The 24148-nt window shown below is 40.1% G+C and overlaps 1 protein-coding gene across 5 annotated transcripts in view; it reads left to right on the top strand.

Annotated features, from left to right (window-relative positions):
• Positions 1–24148, top strand: part of ATP7B (ATPase copper transporting beta) — a 31106-nt gene that overhangs the window by 1533 nt on the left and 5425 nt on the right. For 3 of the 5 annotated variants that reach the window (XM_027648060.1, XM_027648095.1, XM_027648085.1), the window contains 16 exons: positions 5504–6725; positions 8241–8510; positions 9426–9589; positions 10450–10611; positions 12367–12443; positions 12775–12949; positions 13526–13759; positions 13949–14040; positions 14160–14287; positions 15374–15528; positions 15707–15841; positions 16589–16783; positions 18263–18445; positions 20835–21033; positions 22165–22311; positions 23377–23519. In XM_027648060.1, coding sequence (XP_027503861.1) covers positions 5504–6725; positions 8241–8510; positions 9426–9589; positions 10450–10611; positions 12367–12443; positions 12775–12949; positions 13526–13759; positions 13949–14040; positions 14160–14287; positions 15374–15528; positions 15707–15841; positions 16589–16783; positions 18263–18445; positions 20835–21033; positions 22165–22311; positions 23377–23519 — 3681 coding nt within the window. The remainder of the gene's footprint in view (positions 1–5503; positions 6726–8240; positions 8511–9425; positions 9590–10449; positions 10612–12366; positions 12444–12774; positions 12950–13525; positions 13760–13948; positions 14041–14159; positions 14288–15373; positions 15529–15706; positions 15842–16588; positions 16784–18262; positions 18446–20834; positions 21034–22164; positions 22312–23376; positions 23520–24148) is intronic. The other 2 variants (XM_027648070.1, XM_027648079.1) reach the window with 2 other exon arrangements.

A 24148-nucleotide genomic window follows, 5' to 3' on the forward strand; every position in this document is an offset into this window, starting at 1 on the left:
TGTGGTTTATACAGCTCCCTTTAATTTAAAACTAGCTGTTAAGGTCTCTTAAGGTTTGTTAACTACAGTAGGTGTGATTTCAGTAAGACTAGCTCTCACTGCCTAAATCTTTCCCCATCATCTGTACTGACAGAGAAACCTGATCATAAATGGGGAATAGCAGTCACTTTGAAGAAGCATTAAGGTAATTAATTTAGTATTTTGGAAACAAAAGTCCCATAAAGGCTGCTTTGTAATAATATTCTCATTGAATCTTGATATCCAGGTTTAGAGGGTGTTATTTCCATCTTTTAAGACTCAGGAACTGTTTGAAAAATAACAAATTGCGTTACAAGTAGTTACTGAAAATAGTAGCTACTGACATTTGTTAATCTTCATTTGAAGGAAGACAGAAGGAAGAACAACTGTTAAGATCTAATATATTTAAAGAATATTCACTAATAAGATGGATGGACAAGTTGCACTGGAAATTATTAAGGAGGATAAGGATTGAATGTCTGCCCTCAGAAGCGCTGTTGTAGGCATGAAATGGAAGACTTGTGACCTTTGATATTCTTGTGGCTGCTCTGCCCTCATTTTTTTGTTCACTGCCTGCCTATAATAAACTGGGAAACATCTGAAGCATTTAATTAATAGAGTGTGGCTTTTCAGTTGTGTGTTGCTGCCTGCCTGAATCCAAAGCCATGAATCAGAGGGTTGTGAAAGAAGGAAGCAGGAAAGGTAAAGCACAGATAAGATAATTCCTTGGTGGTTGTGTGCTCAAAGGTAAGAGAGCAATAACTGGTTTCAGCCCACAGAGATACAAGGAGAAGAGCAGCCCAAAACCTCTGGAGATAGTGCGTGAGAGGTTCAGTGAGCTCTGGTATTTATAAATGAGTGGGTGGGAAGAGGCAGAGGGGGAGGTGCTCGATGGGCTGGGCCCCATCTTCTCACTGGCTGATTGCCTGGCATCATGGTGAGGAGTCTGGTGTTTGAATTTCAGGATGTGAAAGTTGGCATCCCTGCAGGGCAGATGCAGGAGGGCAGGAAAGCAGTGCCAGCCATGGGGGGAGAACCTTGCTGGGTGAGCAGAGAGGAGCAGCATTGTGCCGGATCTTGGTGTGGGTGATACTCAGAGAGTTGTGGGGTGCGCCTACCACGACCTCAGCCTTGTGCTGCAGAAGACAGGAGTGTTACATTAGCATTTTGGAGGTGGCTGCACCTCTTGGGAAGGGGAAATGGGTAGAGGGATGGCTTTCTTGATGACAAGCCACTCCACAGGGCGACCCTTGGAACACAGTGGTGGAGGCAGCATGGAGACCCAGCCAAGGGTGGCTGGTGGCTGGGCCGTGAAGCCAAGGAGGGCACAAGCTGTGTTTAGTTCACAGCCATGGAGTTGCATCCATTCTCAGCATATTGGTTACCATATGTGCATATGTGAAAGTCTCACCTGGTGCTGTGGTTTCCTTGTCTTGGAGTTTTCCTCTGAGTTCAGTTGTTTTTCTCACATTTATTATGTATCCCTTCACTGCTCCATTAAACTCCTAGACTTTGCACATCTGAATGGGAATATCCAAAAGAATAGCCCATTTTGGGGGACAGCAAAGCAGCCTGCTGCTAGGCCTCTGAGGGCAGCTCTCAATGGGAGGGTTTGCCCCAGAAGCCTCACAGACCATATGCAGTGACTGCCTTTCCCATCGGACCTGTCACAAGCTCTGGATGCTCTGATATGAGGGCTTGAGACTTGGTGCTTCCAATCCAGCAGCATCTCCCTGCCCCACCTCCATGCTTTCACAAGAAGTTAGTCCAGCCCCAGAGCATATTCCCTTTGGATGTTCTCCTTCTTGCTGGCTGGAGGCAGTCAGAATGGGGAGCATGAGCCTCTGCCTCTACCAGCAGTCTATAAGCCCTGCTTTGCTCCTGGACAGGCATGAGTACTACAGCTCCTGTCAAGGACATCAAGGGTTGTTCTTCATGCCTTGAAATCCTCATGCTGGATGCTGGGCTTCAGATGCCATATTCCTGCACATCAGCAGTTTCAATTGCTACTCATCTCGGGTCTAGTTCAGAGCTGTCTCCTATAGACGCAACTGTTTTCCAGCCAGCTCTGGCACTTCCTTTAAAGCTCTCTCCATCTACTGCTGCTTCTGTGTCAATGAGTTTCTTTATTTTTTTCTGGTTTTTTTCCCATATTATTCATATGAACTTGTTTATGTTGAGATTCTTAGCTTTCAGACTAGAGCCTCACTCTGTTGTGCATTGTCAGTTGCAACTTTTACGTGCAGAACAAGGGAGGGAAAGAATTGTCATCATTTCATGTTTCGTTATTTACATACTCTTTACATAGCTGCTGTAAAATTATGCATGAGACTGGTAGAACACCAACATACTTGGTGTACACCTGTCCTTAAAAGTAAGCAGGCCTCCTTTGGTGTGAGAGACAAAATAGTAACAGTGGCCAGTTCTTTCACACATTCCCCTCTGGATGCAGAATCAGAAGCATTTCCACTATTATGTTGGTATTTCTCTTTAGACAGAAACAAGCAGAAGGGGCAGCGCCTGGGAATCCCAGACACCTTTTTTGGCATTTTTGGTGGTGATTGCTTCTCTGATCCTCTTGCAGATGGTGTCTAAATTACTATACAGCCTCATAGATGCCATTTTATGTGTATGACATCAGGAAACCCTCTTCTGAGACCCAGCTTGTGCCTAAGGAAAACTACAGGCACATTTCCATATCACTCGTCTTCATGTCCTTACATGAATCTGCTGTTTTCCTCTGGTGTAGGAACACCCATCTTGCAAATACACACATAGATGTATTTATGCCCCTTCAGTTTGTGGGGTTTTTTGAAGCTGTTAGACAATAGTAAAGGCTTTGTAAATACTTTATTTGTTCCTGTGCACATTTCTTGGGTTTGGGGGAAAATTCTTCAATGATTTTGCATTTGTGTGTTTGGTGGTGGGGTTTTAAGGGAAATAAGCTTTGTATTTTTCTTATATCCATGTCCCCTCTCTATGTTTTCCTTGTCATTTAAAAATTTGCGTGCAAGAATTTTTCTCCTACGGACTATAAACATCTGGTTTTGTAAAGTAGCAAACAAAATATTTTTGACAATTCGTTGAATGTTGATAATAGCCTTTTATGCAAAATATAAAGCAGCAGCCAAGTTTTGATGTTTCTGTGGCTTACAATGCATTGAAATAGTAGAACCAGTCCTTGCTTTTATGCTTTTCGCATGGCTGGAGGACAAGAAATACCCTTTAATCTTTTTTTTCTATTTAATTTGAAATGCTTTTATATCACTGGGTACTTCGGAAAGATGAGACAGTTGGTGAGAATGAGGGTGGAGGGAACAGTGGACTACATAAGTCTGCTGATAGTTCCTGGGTTTCATCTGCAAGCGGCTGCCAGAAACACAGTGAGGGGAAGCAGGAGAGCAGAGCATGTTTGTCTTGCCCATTTCTCACGCTCTGTTTCGCCAAAGGATGCAGAAGGCAAATGCCTTTGTCATATGAGCCAAAATAAACGCACTGGGTGAGCTTCTGTAACTCTCAAGCGGATTTGTGCTTCACTGGGTGTTTGTGATAAGAAGAGGGGGCCACAGCAAGCAAAGTGTCCTTGAGGGACTGAGGATAAGGGAGAGGAGATGAGGTACAATATTCAAAAAACATTTCTTGAGGCAGATTTTACAATAAACAACAGTTTGAGCTGTCTAAGCATTTGAAATGTGGTGGATGAGAGACTGTTTTTAGATGGATTTATTTTCCTTATACAAGGCCAGGTTATTATTTCAAATTGTGGGAAGTCACAGATAGAAGGAAATAAGAATATGGGCATCTTGGTCGTCTTTGTGCTTAAACAGGAAACCATCCATGCAGGGAAGTCTGATTAACTGTTAATGTTTTGTTTTGAAAGGAGGGCGTGGTTGCACATTTTCACATATTTTGGGGATTTCAGTAACTTCTGGGAAGGGAAGTGCAAGGAGAGGGTTATGGGTCCTGAGTGCTGCCAGGCCTGTGGGAGGAGGAAGCAAAAGGGGATGTCAGGACTAAAATATTCCTGTGAGTCTTCTTCCCCAGCTTGCTGTTGGGATAGTGAGGGGCTGCACCATAATTGCTGAAGAGTTGAAGTTGCTCATTCCTCCTCCTGTTATAACAAATACAGTACAGGAAAAGCTGAAAGAAAATTTCTTGTGTTAAATTTTTACTGTTCTGGTTGTGACCTCAGACCTCATTATTCCCAAGCTGTCTAAGCATGAAACAAAATCAAGTTAATGAATTTTGAATTCTGCATCAAATGAACTGGATGCATTCTAGTGTTAATAAGCAGCCTAAATGCTTCTCATCCATGCTGTGGTATTGAGGAGGGAGTTTTCTGATGGGTCATAGGAATAAGAGTTGCAGTACTGAGCCTAATCTGTTGGCCCCTTCTCCAGGCCCTCTCTGCAGTAATGCCCAGCATCAGGTGTTTTATTGAATGCTGGAGATTCCACAGCTTTGCTGGCAAGAGAATAGATTTATCATAGTTGCTTTCATCTAGATCTTTAGTATTTAAAACTGACTTAAGTCATGGACATGAATTTTTATGTTCTTTCCATGAAATCTGACAATCTGGAACTTGTCCCTCCCTTTCTCAATCTTCCTCATCACATGGTGCCACTAACTGGAGACAGAGTCTGTGCTCTGAATACCTGTTCTGTGAGAAGCATTGCTGTTATTTTTATTTTTTTTAATACTTGATTTTCAATTGAATTGAGTGCATTCAACTGTAGAGTTTCAGTACTGCAGAGCCCATGATCTGACTGATCTGTTTCAGTACTTGCCATCCTGAAAATCAGTGTTGGATCAAACCAGTGAGTAGCTCAATTTATAGTCTTTCTTACGTGCCTCACAAGTCGGTAAGTGGAAATATCTGCATATAGTTCTGTGTCTTTTAAGATCTTTGTCAGATATAGATTTTAACTTAAAAGAGACCCTACTCTTCAAATATCATGCAGCTGGTCCTCCCTGCACCAGCTTGTTTCAAGCTTCTGGGAGATTCATGATTCTGTTTTCTTGGGCTTTTTGTTTTGATGTGGTTTGGTTTGGTTGGAACTCCCGATGAGCAGGAGCAGGTTGGCCAAACTCAGGCAGTTTAGGACATTGGTGGAGAGGCAGTCAGCATACACTCTACTGTGACCCATTGTGCCAGTGACAGTGTGCTCTGAAGAGCAGGGCTCAGGCTTTGTGATGGAAGTGCCCTGTTGCTGCAGAGAGCTCAAGTTTTAAATTATTTGGTTGGGGTAGGAATACTGAATCAATTCTGGTTTTACATCCCTAGTGAATAGTTTTTAAATTGCTACTTAAGAAATGTGTCAGAGGCCTGATTCATCATCATGGGTTAATGTTGTGAAGTGTTTCAGCACTATAGACTGACTTGAGAACACTTCTAGCATGTGCTTCAGAGCATATGCAGACCATTGCAGCGTATACAGGGCTGAAGATACAGGCATTTATTTTTACTCTTCCTCTTTCTCCTTAGGCTTTGTCAAACATTGATTCTCCTCCTGGCTGTGAGCTGGAGCCTACAATGAAACATAATTTTGCTTTTGACAACATGGGCTACGAGGAGAGCTTTGAAACCACTCCATCTTCCCAAGAACGTACTGTGACAATCAACATTGTGGGAATGACTTGCCAATCATGTGTGCAGGCAATAGAAGGCCGGATTTCCAAGGTGAAGGGCATTGTGAGTATTAAAGTCTCCCGTGAACAGAACAATGCTGTTATCAAGTATCTGCAGTTGGAAATAAGTCCGGATCAGATTTGCCTGGAAATTCAGGATATGGGCTTTGATGCCAACATAGCAGAAGAGAAGTTGACAACAGCAACCATAAATCTGTCGAGCTTGAAAGAAGCAGTAGTTAAGCTTCGCGTAGAAGGCATGACATGCCAGTCCTGTGTCACCAGCATTGAAGGAAAGATTAGGAAACTGCATGGTGTAGCAAAAATCAAGGTGTCACTTGGTAACCAGGAAGCAATTATTGCTTACTATCCTTACATCATTCACCCTGATGACCTCAAGAGACACATCAATAACCTGGGGTATGACTGCACTATTAAAAGTAAATCAGCCCCTTTGAAGCTGGGTGTCCTTGATCTCCAGCGCTTGCAGAATGCAAACCCCGAGAAGACACCAGCAAGTTTTGAGGGTGATGTGTTGGATCCACTGGTTGCTGAGATGAGCAGCACAGCTACGGTGACTGTACAGATAGAAGGCATGCACTGCAAGTCCTGTGTCAGAAACATTGAAGGAAATATATCAGCTATTCCTGGAATAAAAAGTATTAAAGTGTCTTTGGAGCAAAAATGTGCTGTGGTAGAGTATAGCCCAAATTTAATCACCCTGTCAGCTCTGCAGCAAGCTATTGAATCCCTTCCACCTGGAAACTTTAAAGTATGTCTCCTTAGTGGTTCAGAAGCAAATAAAGGAGCATCTCCATCACCTGCTTTCACAGGTGATCTCATCAAACAGCCACTGCAAGACCCGATGTGCATGGTTGTTATTAAGATTGATGGCATGACCTGCAATTCTTGTGCACAGTCCATAGAAGGGACCATATCAGAGAGACAAGGAGTGCAACAGGTAGCAGTTTCTCTAGCTGGCAGTACTGGAACCATACATTATGATCCAGCTGTCACTAACGGCGAAGAGTTAAGAGCTGCCATAGAAGACATGGGATTTGATGCTTCAGTGCTGACAGGTAACAGTGGTTTTTTTCTGTGGGTAGCATGCCAGGCTGGGCTGTGTGACACCTGCTTTGAAATTCTCTTCTAGAGAGAAACTCTTAAAGCATCACATTGGCATTGTCTTTTCTGAATGACTGGCCTGATCTGACATCACTTAGCAAGGGAGAGAGGTTTCAGCTGTAAAGCACCTTGTTTCAGGCATTCATAACCGCACTAATGGGTGTAAGAGTTGAGTTGTGTTATGATACCAAAATATTTGAGAGTTGGTACAAGGTCTTTCAAACAGCTCATGCCCTTACCCACTGAAGTAAGTTTCCTACTATGTCTACAGGGTGCTGTAAGTAGGTCTATCAAACCAAATGTTTTCATTTATGTTCCAGAATACTAAAACCTACAAACTTGATGAAATCTCTTTCATTTAAAACCACTTTTCACCTAGTTAAAACCTCTTTTTGGTGTCTTAATCCTTTGACCTTTATTTCTTGAGTATTTTTACCTGCCTTACTTCACTAAACCTTCCTTCAAGCATGATAAGTGGCAAGATGCAGATACTCTTTGGTGGGAACAGCTGCTTTTACATATCAGCTGCAGCAGTGTGTTCATTTTGTACCTGTGCTCAGTGTTTAAAAAGTTGCTTTGATGCACAGTCTCCTCTCTAGTGAATTTCAAATGTAGCAGTTTTTACCTGCTTCAAACTAAACAGATTTGCTTTGAAATAGTGATGTAGTTTACCTGAAATTAATTAGTTTGATCACAACAAACCACATCCTATTCACTTCTTTCATGCATCCAAACCCTCTGAATCTGTGGTACTACTACAAATGAGGCAGGGCCGGTATGTGGCATTTAATTATTATTTGTTTGGTTTGTAATTTTTTAGTACGAGACCTCCCAATCCATCTGCGGGAAAGGAGGGAATCCCCTGTGTTTAACACATTCAAAAGCAACTCCTGCTCCTTTACACAAAGGAGGCAGTTTGTGAACATAGCTGGAGCTGTTGCGTGTCTGTTTGATGTCTGGTAAAGAACAAAAATGATTACAACAGGCCTGTTTGTGTTGAGGTCTCCTGGGTGCTTCCACTACTCCTTTTGCACTACTTGCAGTGTAAATACTGCACCATAAAGAGAAACCTGTTAAGAAACTTGACCTTTTCCTTGTTTGAGATGAAATGCTATGAGTCCTGCATAGATGACAACAACAACAGAATGGATTATGACTGGACTGAATTCTCTGTGCTGGATAGTGACCCTCTAGGTATCTTTATCACGTGGAGGTAGATGTCAGATCTAGGCATTGAAATTAAGGGGAATCATTTGTCATCTGAAAGTGTAGAACTAGTTCTGTAGAGTTAAATGATCATGCAGGTGGTACTGGTGAGTGTATAGTTTTATAAGCCTAGGAATAATATACACTATTTCCATGTAGAGATCAAGGTTACTGGGTCACCTTTCAAACTACTGTGAGGATTTGCGTGATTGGTATGTGTGACTTGTTTGAACTTTTGCATCATCCAATCACACTGTAAATAGTGTTTGTTCGGTGTATTTGTGTATTTATTCAAGATACCTCCACTGCAGAACATAGGCACCAGCCTAATGCCAGCAAAGCTGCGGTGCAGCCTCGAGCTCCAGAGCCTCCTCACCAAGGCTGTGTCTTGGATGCTCTTCCAGACAGTCATCACCTGGATGAGTCAAACCAGCCCAGTGGAGCAACAGCTGAAAAGTGTTTTTTGCAAATCACAGGCATGACCTGTGCATCATGTGTGTCTACCATCGAAAGAAATCTGCAGAAAGAAGACGGTAATAAATTTAAGATCCCTATAATGGGTCTATAAGGGACTGTGGGGTGGAAAAGGTATTCTATGTGATTCTATGGAATAGGTTGTGGTACAGCATCTGAAGGTAAATAGACTTAATGCTCTTTTTAGTGCTAATATAACTATGTCACTGTTTTACTATCCTACTGCACTGGTGGACAAACCTCATGGACATACTTGTATTGTAACAGTGAGTTGTTGCAATGTGATAAAAATTTCAAGTAATTTCAAGTAAGACAAGAACAGGGAAAGGGTTCTCATTTAGTTTTCAGGGCCTTGTTGCTTTACAGAGCAATCCATCTCCAGAGCTGTTGAGAGCTCTGGCACGTTTTTGATGTGAAACTTACCCTTCAGGGCGCATTTGCACAAGCAGGTACGAACAAATGCATGGCTCCAGTGCCAGGGTAAGCTTAGGCTTTTTTTTTTTTTTTACCTATGAATTTTATGGTTTGCTTTTCAATTCTAAATGTAGATTTCTGTGGGGTTTTTATTTATTAAAAAAAAGGAGGAGATTGGAAACAAGAAAATAAAAAAGTCTAGCATTTTACTGTGGGGTTTGTTTGGCTCTTTCCAAACTAAGAGAGTCCAGGATAGAGCTTATAGCAGTAAGTGCAAAGATTGTTTCTGAACGTCCTTTTTGTCTCATTAGATCATAACAAAACTCACCTCCTTCCATGTTCCTCTCATTGCTAAAGGGAACCACAATGTGGCTGGATCTCAGTAAAAACTTTGCTGTTGTGACCAGGGAACAACACTAGAAGGAGGCAGAGGGAAATCATTAGGCTTATAGTGTCTCAGAGTTGTTACAGTCCTCATTGACAGTCACTTGTAATATTTTATTTTTCTTTCCCTCAAAGGGACTATATTATCTAATATTTTTTTTATTATGCCTCTGCAGGAATTGTTTCAGTGTTGGTAGCGCTGATGGCAGGTAAAGCAGAGATAAAATACAAACCAGAATTCATACAGCCTTTTGAAATAGCACAGCTGATCCAGAATTTGGGTTTTGAAGCTACCATCATAGAAGATCATGCAGAAACAGAAGGGCATGTGGATCTTCTTGTAAGTCATGTGTATTTGGTTTAGGAATAGTCAGGTCTGGAAGACTCATTTTCTTGAAAATACCTTTACTTAAGCACTTGTACCTTCAGCAGCTCAGTTCTGGATGGTGATGTTATTGTTTCTTAATTACTGAAAAGACAAGATCGTTTGTCTTAGAAGAACCTATCCAAATGCACTGAAATAAAAGGTGATAGTTCTATGTACAGACTAGACTTTTCTTAGCAAGCAGGAATAAAACAGAAGTTTTCTGTCAACAGTACAGATTCTGAGTGACAGAGAATGTGTCACCAAATATGTACTGCCAATGCTGGGGGCTTTTTATAGAGGTCTAAGAACTTTGGATAAAATTAGTTAATTGTTTCATGAAGGACAGATTCTTCAAATGTCAGTTTTTATTCTCTGACAGATACCTACTTCAAGACAGATAACAGTCTGCAGTTGTGTTAATAAAACAGAAGTAATCAGAATAATGCCTTGTTGAAGCCACAGGGAAATTTAAGTAAGCAACGTGAAGAATTTGGCTTTGCTGGTGTTAATATAGTTGTTGATAGAACTATATTAGTTATACTGTTACAGTTAATACAGCGTCTGAGTTCTGCTATACAAATACATAGCTGTGACTATAACAGCTGGTTGCAGAATTTTATAATAAAAGTGGGTAGTTGTATTCTCAGCTTTGTATCATTTAAGACAGCTCTATAAAATCTTTATGCTGAGGCCTTGGGTCAATACCAGAAGAGCTTGAATAGTCATATAGAATTAGTACCTCTGTGAGATCAGGAGGCTTTGTTTCAAGTTCATCTACAAATATTGGGTGAATATATGGGATTACTAACTACCTAAATTTGTCTTTTCTTTAGATTACAGGGATGACTTGTGCTTCTTGTGTTCACAATATTGAATCCAAACTCATGAGAACAAATGGCATATTTTATGCCTCAGTTGCACTTGCAACTTGCAAAGCTCACATCCAGTTTGATCCTGAAATTATTGGACCTCGAGATATTATAAAAATAATCAAGGTAGGATTTAAGAATTTTCTATGTATGGACAATTTTAAGGTGAAATTTAAAAGGATATAGAGCAGCTGATAATTGAGAGGTTTCACTGACTTTTGCGGATGACACAGTTATTGCCGTATGTTTTTATGCTCTTGTGCTGAAGCTGCTGTGCTGCACAGTCATGTGTAGTCTCACAGGTTGTTACTCTAAAAACACATACTAAAAACTACAAAAGGAAACCTTTTTTTATCTATATGTGATAAAAATGCGATATATTTATTCTTTGCAATTCTGTGTGTAAAATCATGTGTCTCTCATTTCCAGTCATTTTGGTGGTCTTAATATTTCATTAAAAAAATACTGCTTTCTTTTGACAGTGAAAGACTGTAAAAGAAGTTTTACCACAGCTCATACCACAAGTATTACACATCTCTTGTGTAAATGCAAGTATGCACTTGCATTTATTCTCACGTCAATAGAGTGGAATTTTTTAAACTGGAAAAGCTTGTGATACAACCACTAAATGAAAAAAAAATCCTGGCTTACCAGCAATCACATAGATCATAAAATCCACCATTACTGTGGCCCAGATGTGGACAAAACTTCCTTTTTTGCCCACCAGAAGGGAAGAAAATGTACTGTATGAGGTCCATGCAGTGAGTAGTCAGGAAGGCAATAGAGACTGTTTGCCCTCTGTGCTCTAGAGGATTTATTCAGAAAAAAATTCCTAGACTACAGGATTGATGAGCAGCAGTTATTAACATATTAACTAGTAGACTGTTCAGGATGGCAGAGTAGTTCTGTAAAGCATATATTACCAGAGAAGCATTTCATGATGCAGGTAGGAAGTTTAGATGTATTGTTCTTGCAAGCGTGCTTTGGGTTTTTGGGTGTTTGAGGGAGAGGCATAGTTCTAGCCCTAACAATACAATTGCAATCACAGCCTAACGTCCTGAGTCAAAACATGGAGAGGTTTAGGTTGGACATCAGGAAGAATTTCTTCACAGAAGGGGTGATTAGATATTGGAACGGGCTACCCAGGGAGGTGGTGGAGTCACCGTCCCTGAAGGTGTTTTAAGAAAAGACTGGATGTGACATTCAGTGCCATGGTCTAGTTGACAAGGTGGTGTTTGATCATAGGTTGGACTTGATGATGTCAGAGGTCTTTTCTAACCTAATTGATTTTGTGATTATACTGCAGTAACTCACTGAAGTGTCAGTCAAAGCTGGCTTTTTGCTTATATTTGTTTCTGGAATGCTTTACCCTGTAGTCTACATGTTTAAACGGATTTTAGACACTTTCATTTTTAACTTCAGGTATATCTGCTAAACTGTAATGTTTAGGATTTGCTTACAAGGTTGTTTAGCACAGTGGCTTCTGCATTTTTACTTCCTTTGTGCTATGTCTCATCTCTCATAATTATTCCAGTGGAGGTGAAAGGGCAGGCATACCTTGTCCTTGAGGGAATGAGCAACAGAATTCCAGCTGTCAGTGGGAGCTTCCTGTGCCTAAGAAAACTGGGACACATACTGCATCTATACACCATGTTCATGTATAGGTACCAAAATCCTTAGCAGTCCAAATTTTGAGTACTGACTGAAATATCCTCTCATTTTGGAAGGATCTAAAAATAAATAAGAAGTTGGCATTTATTAAAAATGGAACAGTGTCCTTTTTCTGACATCTTCTGAAAGTAGTGTCATTTAACTATGTTATAAGTAATATGGTTAGTTTAATCAAAACTAACTGATCTTTCCTCCTCTGTCAATAAAAAGGAAATTGGCTTTCATGCTTCTGTGGCTAGAAGAGATCCAAATGCACATAACCTGGATCATAAAAAGGAAATACAGCAGTAAGCGTTTCTTTTTCTCTCTCACTAATTAACATGTCTAGATCATATCTTGTAACTCACCTCTCCCCAGGACTCTTCCCAGTTAATTAACTTCTTCTTGTGTAAAGCATATTTAATTTTACTATTCACCATTTGGTTCAACTACTTTTATTACTTTCATTAGTTTTAAACTCCTAGAAGTCTACACAGTTAAACATGTAGGAGACACTGAAACTGTCCCTAAATGTTGGATCTTTGCAAATATCCCAAAGCTGTGCACTGTGAGCACACTGTTTGGCCTGAGTACTGCAGAGTGTACAACAACCAAGGATTTACAGTTTCTCCTTTTCAGGTGGAAGAAATCTTTTTTGTGCAGCCTACTGTTTGGTATCCCTGTCTTAATCATAATGATTTATATGCAAATACCCAATGGTGAGCACCATGGGTCTACGGTGCTGGAACGGAACCTCATTCCTGGATTATCTATTTTGAATCTTCTCTTCTTTATCCTGTGCACTTTTGTTCAGGTATGTCCACAGTACATCCTAGGGGTTTTGTTTCTATTAATTTCCTATTTCACTTATGTAATCTGATTTGGTAAAGACAGGAGACTGGAAAGCTTTAGTGGATTAGGCCTTCTCTCTTGTCTGTACCACCTGCAGAACAAAGTGGCACTTTTCTGCAAATTATCCATTCTGTATTTACTCACAGTACTTACTGCTGCCAAAGTTGCATCAGATAGTTTTCTGAGTGGGGAGGGTACTGTCACAATGAAAAAAGACCTGATCATCTGCAAACTAATTGGGTAGCTGTAGGTAAATCCTTTCATCTTCAGTGCCTTGTTTACTTTGCATAGCTGAGGAAAAGGATGATATTTAGCTGGTTTTGAAAATAAGGAAGGGCAAATGAGAGATGTCAATGGAGTCAGTCTTCCAGGAGACCTGAAGTTATATCAGTACAAAATTTGCATAGGACAACAATGCTTTCCCTTATCTGCTATGTTTTTTAAATTCTGCTATGGGCAGTATTATGTACTCTCTCCATTCACTGCTGTGGTTACTGCTGTGATCTTAATACAAGTCTGTCCATGCTTACACCAACAGTTTCTTGGCGGATGGTATTTTTATGTACAAGCTTACAAATCGCTGAGGCACAGGATGGCCAACATGGATGTGCTCATCGTACTGGCCACGACGATTGCTTATGTGTATTCCTGTGTGATCCTGATAGTGGCAATAATAGAAAAGGCAGAGGAAAGCCCTATTACTTTCTTTGACACTCCTCCGATGTTGTTTGTGTTCATTGCACTTGGCAGATGGCTGGAACACATAGCAAAGGTAACTCATCTTCGTGCTAGTTATTGTTTATTTATGATAGGAGTAGAATAAAACTATTCAGAGGAATTTTGAGTCAGATGTTTCTGATGCAACCAATACTGTACAAGGTCATTTAGAGTTCACTGTGTTGAGTAGACATCAGCATTTATATATCTCGATATATCTTAAACATTAATCTCTCTTTCTTAGAGTAAGACCTCGGAAGCTCTTGCTAAACTTATGTCTCTTCAAGCCACAGAAGCCACTGTGGTGACTCTTGGACCTGACCACTCTATTGTCAGGTACATATTTATGAACCAAAATCGCTTCAGCCTGCCTGGGTCGCAGACTATGCTTGATCCAGTTAACGTGAAAGCTGAGAGCATAAATAATCTGTCTGTTTTACTTGTGTCTTTTGTAGGGAGGAACAGGTAGCTGTTGAACTGGTTCAAAGGGGTGATATCATAAAAGTTGTTCCCGGTGGAAAATTCCCAGTGGATGGAAAGGTCATTGAAGGCAATTCTATGGCAGATGAGTCTCTCATTACTGGTAACTCCCCTTACCTTGTGCAAAAAAGTGAAAGCTTCTAGAACTCTTTATTACAAGAAAAGAGAGCAGACTCAACGCAAATACTGCTGTCTGAATAACCTCCCACATAAATGGATACTGTGGCTTCCCTTTGTGATCTTGAATTCAAATCCTGTGTCTGCAACACCCTAAAAAGCTGAAGAATTTCCACTCAGTTTGGTCACTTACTAATGTACTTGATGGGATGGGTAGAGTCTAAACACTATTGTCATTATTCCGGTGATCTGTTTGGAGTTTCCTCTGGAATGTAATTGAAGAGATGGTACCTTTTCAGAAATAACTTCTAAGGGTTAATGGGGAAATATTGATGAGATGCTGGGGTATGTATGACAGGGCTCTTCCAGTGAGCAAATAGAGGGAAAGGAAGCTTCACAACTTGACACCTATTCAGGGTCATGGGACTTTTTCACAGCTTCTGAAATTTTCATTTCATTTGATAAATAAAGTAAGGATTTAATAAATTGTGCAATTCTTATAAATAAGGTAAAGGATAGAAGAAGTTTACATTGGCTTACTTGTTTTAGTTACGTATTTACTTTACTTGGGAACCCCGACACCCTTAGCTTAAGAGAACCAGTTGTTATCACTAACCCTAAAAATAGAGAAAATACAGATTTTGTAGAGCTACTGTTCTTGGAGTGGAAGCATGAGAACAGAAGCTTTTCCACAGAGAAAACTTTTCTAGTCTTTGAAAGCTGAGGATTGTAGAAATAAAGGCAGATTGCTCAAACTCCCATGACAAGGCAAAGTGTTAATGGAGAAATTCCTAGAAGTTCCTTTTCCAACCAATTTGCTCCTGGCCCTGTTGAGGGATGCGATACTGAAAAGTTAAGACCAAGGAAACAGCATTTCCTTTGAAATTAAACCTATGAAAAGGTTTATGGGAGTATGACGCTACTTTTACATGTCTTCATCAGACAGAGATACACAATATGTGATTTCTGGTCATTATTACTTGATATACTGAGTTTGCTAACAGTTAGCTGAATGCTAATGGACTGTGTTATTAGAGGTATTGGCTCATTTATTCCTACCTTTTCTTTCTAGGGGAACCTATGCCAGTCACTAAAAAACCTGGGAGCACAGTGATTGCTGGTTCTATAAATGCACATGGCTCAGTTCTTGTTAATGCTACTCATGTTGGTAGTGATACCACTCTGGCACAGATTGTGAAATTGGTGGAAGAAGCTCAAATGTCAAAGGTAAAAATAATAGGGAAGAAAACCTTAAATAATCAAAAGATTCTATATTTTCAGCAAACTGTGTTTTTCCAGACTTCAAAAAAGAAATAGATAAAGACTATTGCATATTTTCATGAACTCTGCATATTTATTTGTTTTGACCATAAACATGCAAATAACTGGTTTTTTTTTTTTATAGGCACCCATCCAGCAACTGGCAGATAAGTTTAGTGGATACTTTGTTCCATTTATCATCATCATTTCAACAGTGACATTGATAGTATGGATCACAATTGGTTTTATAAATGTTGATGTTATTAAAAAATATTTTCCTGTAAGTAATTTTATTAAGAGATGGATTTTTTTCTTAGAATGCCTTACAGTGTACTTAACATACTTTCTGTGCTTAGGTTTTATGTCACAACCTGGCAAATATTTTTGTGCAATGTGGTTTTTCCTACACAGAGCAGATAATTACACTTGTTAAAATCTCTCTGCAGGTATAAATATGCCTTTGCATTTCCCCCTTAGTTATGCATGGGATTCTTACAAATGGAAATTATTGACAGTCTTTCTGGACTAAACATGATCTATAGCTGCATTGCAAGGAGCCACTCCTGTCATGTCTGAAATATTTGTGGACATTCTGGTTCCTGATGGCAGATAGTGGTTTTGGCTTTAGAAAGAAGAGGAGCTTCTGCAATCTTTAGGATGTGTATTTGCTATGCTCAGGAACTGTGGGGATCTGTGTACCTGGAAATAGGGTTCTCCTTTGCTAAGCTATAAAGGAAATTCCAACAAGTTATATTGTTGCCTGAGAGCAGAGTTAAACATATGTGTGCTTGAGCAGCAAAAAATCCAGAAAATACTGTCATAAACAATTCATAACATTGATCTTTATTTAGCGTTATGTTAACAATAATAGATTGCTTTCCTACACTGGAGTCTTCCAGGTAAACGTGTTTTTTGATATTACTGTGATTGATTGTACATCTGTATCGTACATCTTATTGTACATCTTCTGTCAGCACTCTTAACATATCTTTAATTTTTTTCCCCTTTCTCTTCTTTCTTCTTGCAGAATCAGAGCAAACACATTTCAAAAGCTGAACTAATAGTGAGGTTTGCATTTCAAACCTCAATCACTGTGCTGAGCATTGCATGCCCTTGCTCTTTAGGCCTGGCTACCCCCACAGCTGTAATGGTGGGCACAGGAGTGGCTGCACAGAATGGTATTCTCATCAAAGGTGGAAAACCCCTGGAAATGGCACACAAGGTTAATAGTTCATTCTGTACTTTTGTATCTTACTACATGAAATATAATTTCCCAGGAAATCCTGCAGGTCCAGAGAAAGACTACAGAAAGTTGTTCTTTATTTTTTTTTTAATTCACTGCTGCTCATTAAAGACAAATCTGACCTTCTTTCTTCAAAGCAGTCGCAGCAAAGTGTTGAGAGCCAACAGATCCTGCAATCTCATGACTATGAGGCTGCTAATCTTCTGCATGGCCTCAGAGGTTTCTGACTTTTGCACTTTCTTTACCTCTTCTGCAAAAGAGCCCAGTAATCCAGTAGGTTTTTTCTTTCCTCAGAGAGCTATTGTGAAGTGCATATTGTTCATGATCAGCAGTTTAAAATGTTGGATGTAAGAGAAAAACCAAATTATTTGAAGCTGTTTTGTTGTATAGAAAAAAAAGATAGAAGGGAGGAAGAAAAAACCCTTCAAAGACACAAAAATGATGAAAAGAGGAGGAAGAAGTTGAAGGAGGAAGAGGTTTGACATGTCCACAAAGAATATGAATTGAAACCATGCTATGACAGACTGTATTAGACATACGCAGAACATTTTAAGGGAAAAGAATGGTAAGAGCAAGTTAGTCAGACTGATAATTCTTGTCCCTATTGGACCAGAAGTTCCAAGTCTTTGAAACAAACAAAAAAACCCACTGCTAAATAATGCTGGAACTTTTTACCTTTTGGATCTAAGCAAAGCTAGGGTCAGGGCTTTGAAAATTGGGATTCTGCAAGGCTGATGTGTTGAAATAGCTGGGAATGGAAAAAATGCCTACTTTGGTAAGTTTTTTTGTTCTTATGTTTCTCTCTGCTGTGTTTATTTGCAGCATTAGAATTAACTTTAGCTTTGGATTTCATTATATGTTGGGCTGTATTTTTTGGTTCATTCTTGATTCCTCAAGACCTGTTGGGCTGGCTAACAAGTGACTACTGGGTTTGAATTAGCATGATGTTGCTTTTGCTTAGGTTCTTGAATTTCTTGCAGCTTCTTGCACTCTCTCTACCTTCTCTATCACCAAACCACTTCCTGAGCACTCTTTCCTCAGTGCTATTGTCAATTGTTTTAGAACAGCATTCATAAAAGCCCTCTTTGCATCACATAGGTTGTGGTAAAAGTTATTAAGGTGCCATTGCATGAGTCTTGCATGAGAATACAAGACTCCTTTGTGTGTGCATCTAAGTCCTGCAGTGATGCTGTTGTCTGAGATCCTGATGTAGGTACAGGATGATGGTGTAGCTTGAGTGAAATCACTGTATGGGAATGAATAAAAGAGTATGAGGAGGCGTACTGTACAAATAGTTTAAGGTACATACAGGAATCCCTACTTTCGTAGGGTTATTCTGTCTTCTTGTGGATATAGTCAACTATTTCTTAAGGTCTTGACTGCATTTATGTTCCAAAAACATATGAGCATCCCTTTACTCACAGGGCTGAGGGAGTAACTGTGGTTTATTTCTTGCAGATCAAGACTGTAATGTTTGATAAAACTGGGACCATCACCTATGGAGTTCCTAAAGTCATGAGGGTGCTTTTGTTGGGAGACACAGCTGTGATCTCCCTGAAGAAGGTACTGGCGGTTATTGGCACTGCAGAAGCCAGCAGTGAGCATCCTTTAGGAGTGGCAGTCACTAAATATTGCAAAGAGGTACTTAGTCTTCCTGTTTCATCTAAGGCCTGAAGGTGTCTGTGCAAATGCAGAAATGTTATATAAAAGGATCAAGTTCCAGAGGGACAGGCCTGCCTGAAAATTAACAGGCTGAAAAGCTGGGAGGCTGAAGGCAGGGAGGTGCTGCAGAGAGATCTTAACAATTTAGAAGACTGGGCAATCTCTAACCACATTGAAATTCAACAAGGGAAAGTGCCAGATTTTGTATGTGGGGTGGGGCAACCCTGCATATACGGACAGACAGGAATGAGATACTGGAAAGCAGTGCCATGGAAAGGGACCTGGGGGTCCTGGTCGATGGCAAGTTGAATCTGAGTCAGCAGCGCCCTGGTAGCCAGAAGGGCCAACCGTGTCCTGGGTGGTGTCAGGCACAGAATTGCCAGCCAGTCGAGGGAGGGGATTGTCCCGCTCTACTCTGCGCTGGTGCAGCCTCACCTTGAATATTGTGTGCAGTTTTGGGCACCACAATATAGGAAAGATATTGAGCTGTTAGAGAGTGTCCAAAGGAGGGCAATGAAGATTGAGAGGAAGCCGTATGAGGAGTGGCTAAGGGCACTTGGTCTGTTCAGCCTGGAGAGGAGGAGACTGAGGGGAGACCTCATTGCAGTTACAACTTCCTTGTGAGGGGAAGCAGAGGGGCAGACACTGATCTCTTCTCTATGATGACCAGTAACAGGACTCACAGAAATGACCTGAAATTGTGTCAGGGGAGGTTTAGGTTGGATATTAGAAAAAGGTTCTTCACCCAGAGGGTGGTTGGGTACTGGAACAGGCTCCCCAGGCAAGTGTTCACAGCACCAAAACTGACAGAGTTCAAGAAGTGTTTGGACAATACTCTCAGGCACATGGTGTGACTCTTGGGAATGGTCCAGTTCAAGGCTAAGGTTTGGACTTGATGATCCTTGTGGGTCCCTTCCAACTCAGCATATTCTGTTATTCTGTGATTTTGTGGTTGTGCATCTTAGTCTGGACATTACCAGAAGGTATATTTTAAGCTGTTCTTTTCTGGTAACACTGTGGAGTTCTCAAGCAAGACCTTACAAAGTTTTTCTTGAATTAATAGAAAAATAAGGATTGTGGAATATGTGCAGGAGCAATAATTGTACTTAAAATAGCATTGTGAGGTGACATTTCTTGTGTTACCTGACTGTAGTCACTTCTCTTAGTCACTTGCTCATTTCAATAAATTAGGAAAAGAGATTTAAAACCTGAATATTAAACTGTAATATTTTGTGAGTTTCACAAATTAATTAATGGATTACTCAAATCTTTGCAAATTTAACAAATCCTCAGAGGTCCTGTATATATTGTGTTCCTTAAATGTTTCAGAAAGATTGAAAGCACAAATCATAATGAAAATAGGAAGCCTGTTCAAATAAACTATTTCCTTCTGCTGAGAAAAGTCCTTAATTGCTTTAGGGAAAAAATAATTGTAAAGAATATATAAAACTTATTAGTGATAGATCTTTCACTGATAAAATTTAGAACTGAACACTGAATTTAGAAGTATGAGTATGAGTAATTAACTGGTTCCCTTTCTTGTATTTTACATTTTCTATTTACAAGTTCTCTTAGTACCCTGATACTTCTGTAGTTATCCCATGCACCAGTTATTACTGGATCATAGCTTATAATGCTATACTGTTTGATAATATTCTTACCACCCATCTTATCATCCCTGTGTTTTAAGAAGGTCACTAAAAGATACATATAGTTCCAACTTCCAGAAACAACCCAGAATAACTTGTTTATAGATAAATATTTTCTCCATTCTTTTTGAAACTGATAGGATCCTGGTAATCCTTTTCTTATCTTGAAGGTACTCACTGGCTTCTCTCTCTAACTCAACAGGGAAACCCAGTTCCTTATCAGCCAGCTAGATCACTCTAGGAATTAGAAACAGGTTTTCACTATACTTTTACATATATATACACTTATATATATATATATGTGTATATAAAAGGTCTGATCTACCACAACCAGTTGTCTGTGAGGTTAATTAGAAATCGCATCTTTTCAGAAGGCGTGTGGCTTAATGTTATATTATTTCTCTTCAATTCCTAATCTTGGCTGAAGTCGTGAACCACCAATCTAACTTTTTTACCAGGAAAAGCTGTTCTTTATAGTTTTCTGGTGCCAGGGCTGAGACCCGAATGTAATCTGTATGGCTGTCCCTTTCTGGAAGTCTAAGCCACAGCACATCCAAAACATGCTTATTTTTAGTTCTGTGCTACTAATACTCTGTGCTAGTCTTTGGTTGGTCAGTCATTGTCAAGAGCAGTGAGGCCTTTTTTTTGCTGGACTTAACTAATGTTTGTACCCCATTTGGCCAGCACAGACCGGTGATGACCTCTGGTTATGTCTACAGGAGCTTGGCACTCAGAGTCTGGGATACTGCACCGACTTCCAGGCAGTGCCAGGCTGTGGTATCAGCTGCAAAGTCGGAGGAGTTGAGGCCATCCTCGGCACAGCCAATCAGGGTCTCGATAATCTGGATGCTAACAGGAGTGGGGACAACAGGGCTCCTCTGGGAGATAACACGGTGATCACGCTCTTGGAATCACATGGTAAGTCTGCCCCTGAGGTGACCACCAGTGGCAATGTGAGAGATGATGAATCAACAGTGCCGACCATTGTAAACCAATCCTACTGGACTAGGAACAACAAAAAGTGGATTTGTGGCAGAAGGAGGCAAAGAGCAATTGAAGCTCTTTTCTGCAACTCTTGATCTTGCTGCAATTGAGAAATCTAAATGAGAATTTAGATGCTACAGTGATGGATACTTGAAAATTACATACAATACTTATGCAATATTCCTTTTGGATAGAAGAATGGTCCTGCAGACAGCAAAGTTTGCCAGTTAGCGATATCTTCCCATTTAGAACAATTACCTTTAACATATATTTCTTAGTGCAACTTTTTATATCCTACCCTTCAGTTCCTTATTAACTTTGGCCTTTTGTTTTCTGTTCATATACCTCTCAGAGCATTTAAGTAAAAAAAAAAATTCATCAGATGCACAATAAAGCACTTTATATCTGAAAACAGAGTTTCAGTGTGTCATATTTTTGGTTAGGCCAATACACTTGGGTTTGTTTCAGACTCTCTGGAAGCCACTTCGGTCTTTTGTAGTGTAGGAGAGAAAGAAAAGGTATTTAAAACCTTCCTTAAGAAGCTCATCAGTTCTCTTCAAAAGGCTTTGGTGCTCCTGACCTTTTTGAGAAAGCTATTAGAAGAGTTAAATAGAATAAGAACTTCAATTATCAGAACTGTGCCATTTGTAAATGGTGTTAATGTAATATTTTCTCACCTTCTCATGGTCTTTGTGAAGTTGGATTGAATTCATAATGAGGTTCATTGTTTATTAGAACAAAACTACTTTTTTCTTGTCAGAAATAGCCTTTATATTTGAAAGAAGTCATTAGCTGTGAGAACAAAGGAGAATGGCATTTACTAAACATGCATGCTGCACTTATTCAGAAAAACAATGCCAACTGACAAAGGCAAATACAGGCAAATACCTCTTAAATTCATGACACAGTTCTGTATGTAAACAGGCACAGATTGAGTCCTGAAGGAGAAAAGTTTCATGAGGCTGTCTTCAGGCACTGCCTATGCCCAACTTGTCATCCTCGAACATCTCTGCTTGTGTACGCTATTTTCGAGTTGCTAATTTTTCTTTTTGTCTTTGCACAAAGGTCGATCACCATCTCATATATACTCAGTGTTGATCGGAAATCGTGAGTGGATGCGACGCAATGGCTTGAATATTGCAAATGATGTGAATGATGCAATGACAGACCATGAAACGAAAGGACAGACTGCCGTACTAGTGGCTATAGATGGTAACTGCTGTTCCTTGGAGTGACAATAAATATCAGTTGATCCTACTGAGGAAGGGATAAAAGCAAACTCTGGAGCAGCTGATCACTGGCTTAGTGGCAAGAAGCTACCAAGCTTTTGGTGCAGAACTGCTTGTGAACTGCAAAGTATCAAGGTGTTCTTAAAAGAAGCTTTCACCATAGAGCAGTGTTTATAAGATTTTGTTGTGTAGTTTTTAATGTAAGTAATAATTTCTGAAACCCCTATTGTCTTAGACTGTTGTTCAAAAAAGCAGTACCAGTGCAGGGTCATGTCCAATCCTGACTTTACATCACCTAGGGGTCACAGGCCAACCTACTGCATCACTGGTTTCAAAACATGTAATAAATAAACATGATGATTCATTAGATCAGTCAAGTATAAGTTAGACTCAATGAGTTTTGCTAGTGAGGTTCTGCTCTGTGCTATACAGAAAGAGATCCCAGATAATACCTTGATATAACAAACGGTTGTAATGGTCATAGATTGCCAGTGCATCTGTGATCTTGAAATGAGGCCTGTGATTCATTTACTGTACAAATATTCTCGGTGCTCCTAGAGGGCAATTTTGAGGGGCATGTGCACATGGATACACCTTTAAGTCAATGGGTTGGAAGGTAGATGCAACACCTCTTTGTGAAAGTAATTAATTCTAATAGAGATCCAACCCTGAAAGAGTAGGGAACATAAAACCAGACACTCTATGTGCTTCCTCTTGGAGGATTGGCTTCAACATTTCTCCTGGGCACAAATTCCAAAACTTTCTCTGGCCCACTATCATGTTTATTTATACCATAAAATATAGGAGTCAGGCATGTTTAAAAGCTACCCTCCTCCCCTTACTCCTGGTCCTTAAATATCAAAGATGTTTACTGTTTGATCTGAAACAGATAAATGAGGAAGGAAAGAGACCATAAATGAGAAAGCTGCAGACAGTTATGCAGGCAATAATGCCCAGAATGTGTTGGAGTGATAGAGGGGAAGCCCTTTCTCTTGCTGCCACTTTGCCTCCTACAGCTCTCTCTAACAGAGGATGTTTCTTTGTGCAGGTGTGTTGTGTGGAATGATTGCAATAGCAGACACTGTCAAGCAGGAGGCAGCCCTTGCTGTGCATACACTGAAAAGCATGGGAATAGATGTGGTGCTGATAACAGGGGACAACAGAAAAACTGCAAAAGCCATTGCTACTCAGGTATCTGCTTCTTTGTGTTTCAAAAAAAATATACGATGAGGTTTTAAAACTCTGGTTTGCCCCAGTGAATTTTAAGCAGGACTTCAGTTTCCCTGGAATCCCAGTTTCCCTGGATATGTTAAATGAAGACTAACATTTCTTGAACTGGACTGCAAATCAGGTCAGGTCCTATGACATAGTAAAGGCCAGTGGCTGCTGAAGACATGCAATCTTCTCTAGAGGTATAGAGTTTCTTGTAGTAATCAGTTGCTGAACTGAAGCCTTCTGCTTCCCTTCACTGAAGGGCAGTCCTATTTGGTTAGTGATGAAGGAAGGTTCCTTGAAGGTCCAGTCCTGTTCACAACAAGGGAAGTGGAGATTTGTCAGTATCTTCAAGAGTAACATGGTAGTAACAATATGAATTATTGTTAAGAAGCATAGCAGTTGAAAGGATGTTGGGTTTATAGGAGATTCCCCTGATCTCAAATTCTAAATGCAAAATGAGGAACGGCTGAGGAACTGGGGTTTTTTCGTCTGGAGAAACAGAGGCTCAATGCGGACCTTATTACTCTCTACAACTACCTGAAAGAAGGTTGTAAACCAGGTGGTGGTTGGTCTCTTCTGCCAAGTAACAAACAATAGGACAAGAG

The sequence above is a fragment of the Corapipo altera genome, unplaced genomic scaffold, assembly GCF_003945725.1.
Source record: "Corapipo altera isolate COAL_440 unplaced genomic scaffold, ASM394572v1 0, whole genome shotgun sequence".
In the NCBI taxonomy this organism is placed as follows: Eukaryota; Metazoa; Chordata; class Aves; order Passeriformes; family Pipridae; genus Corapipo; species Corapipo altera.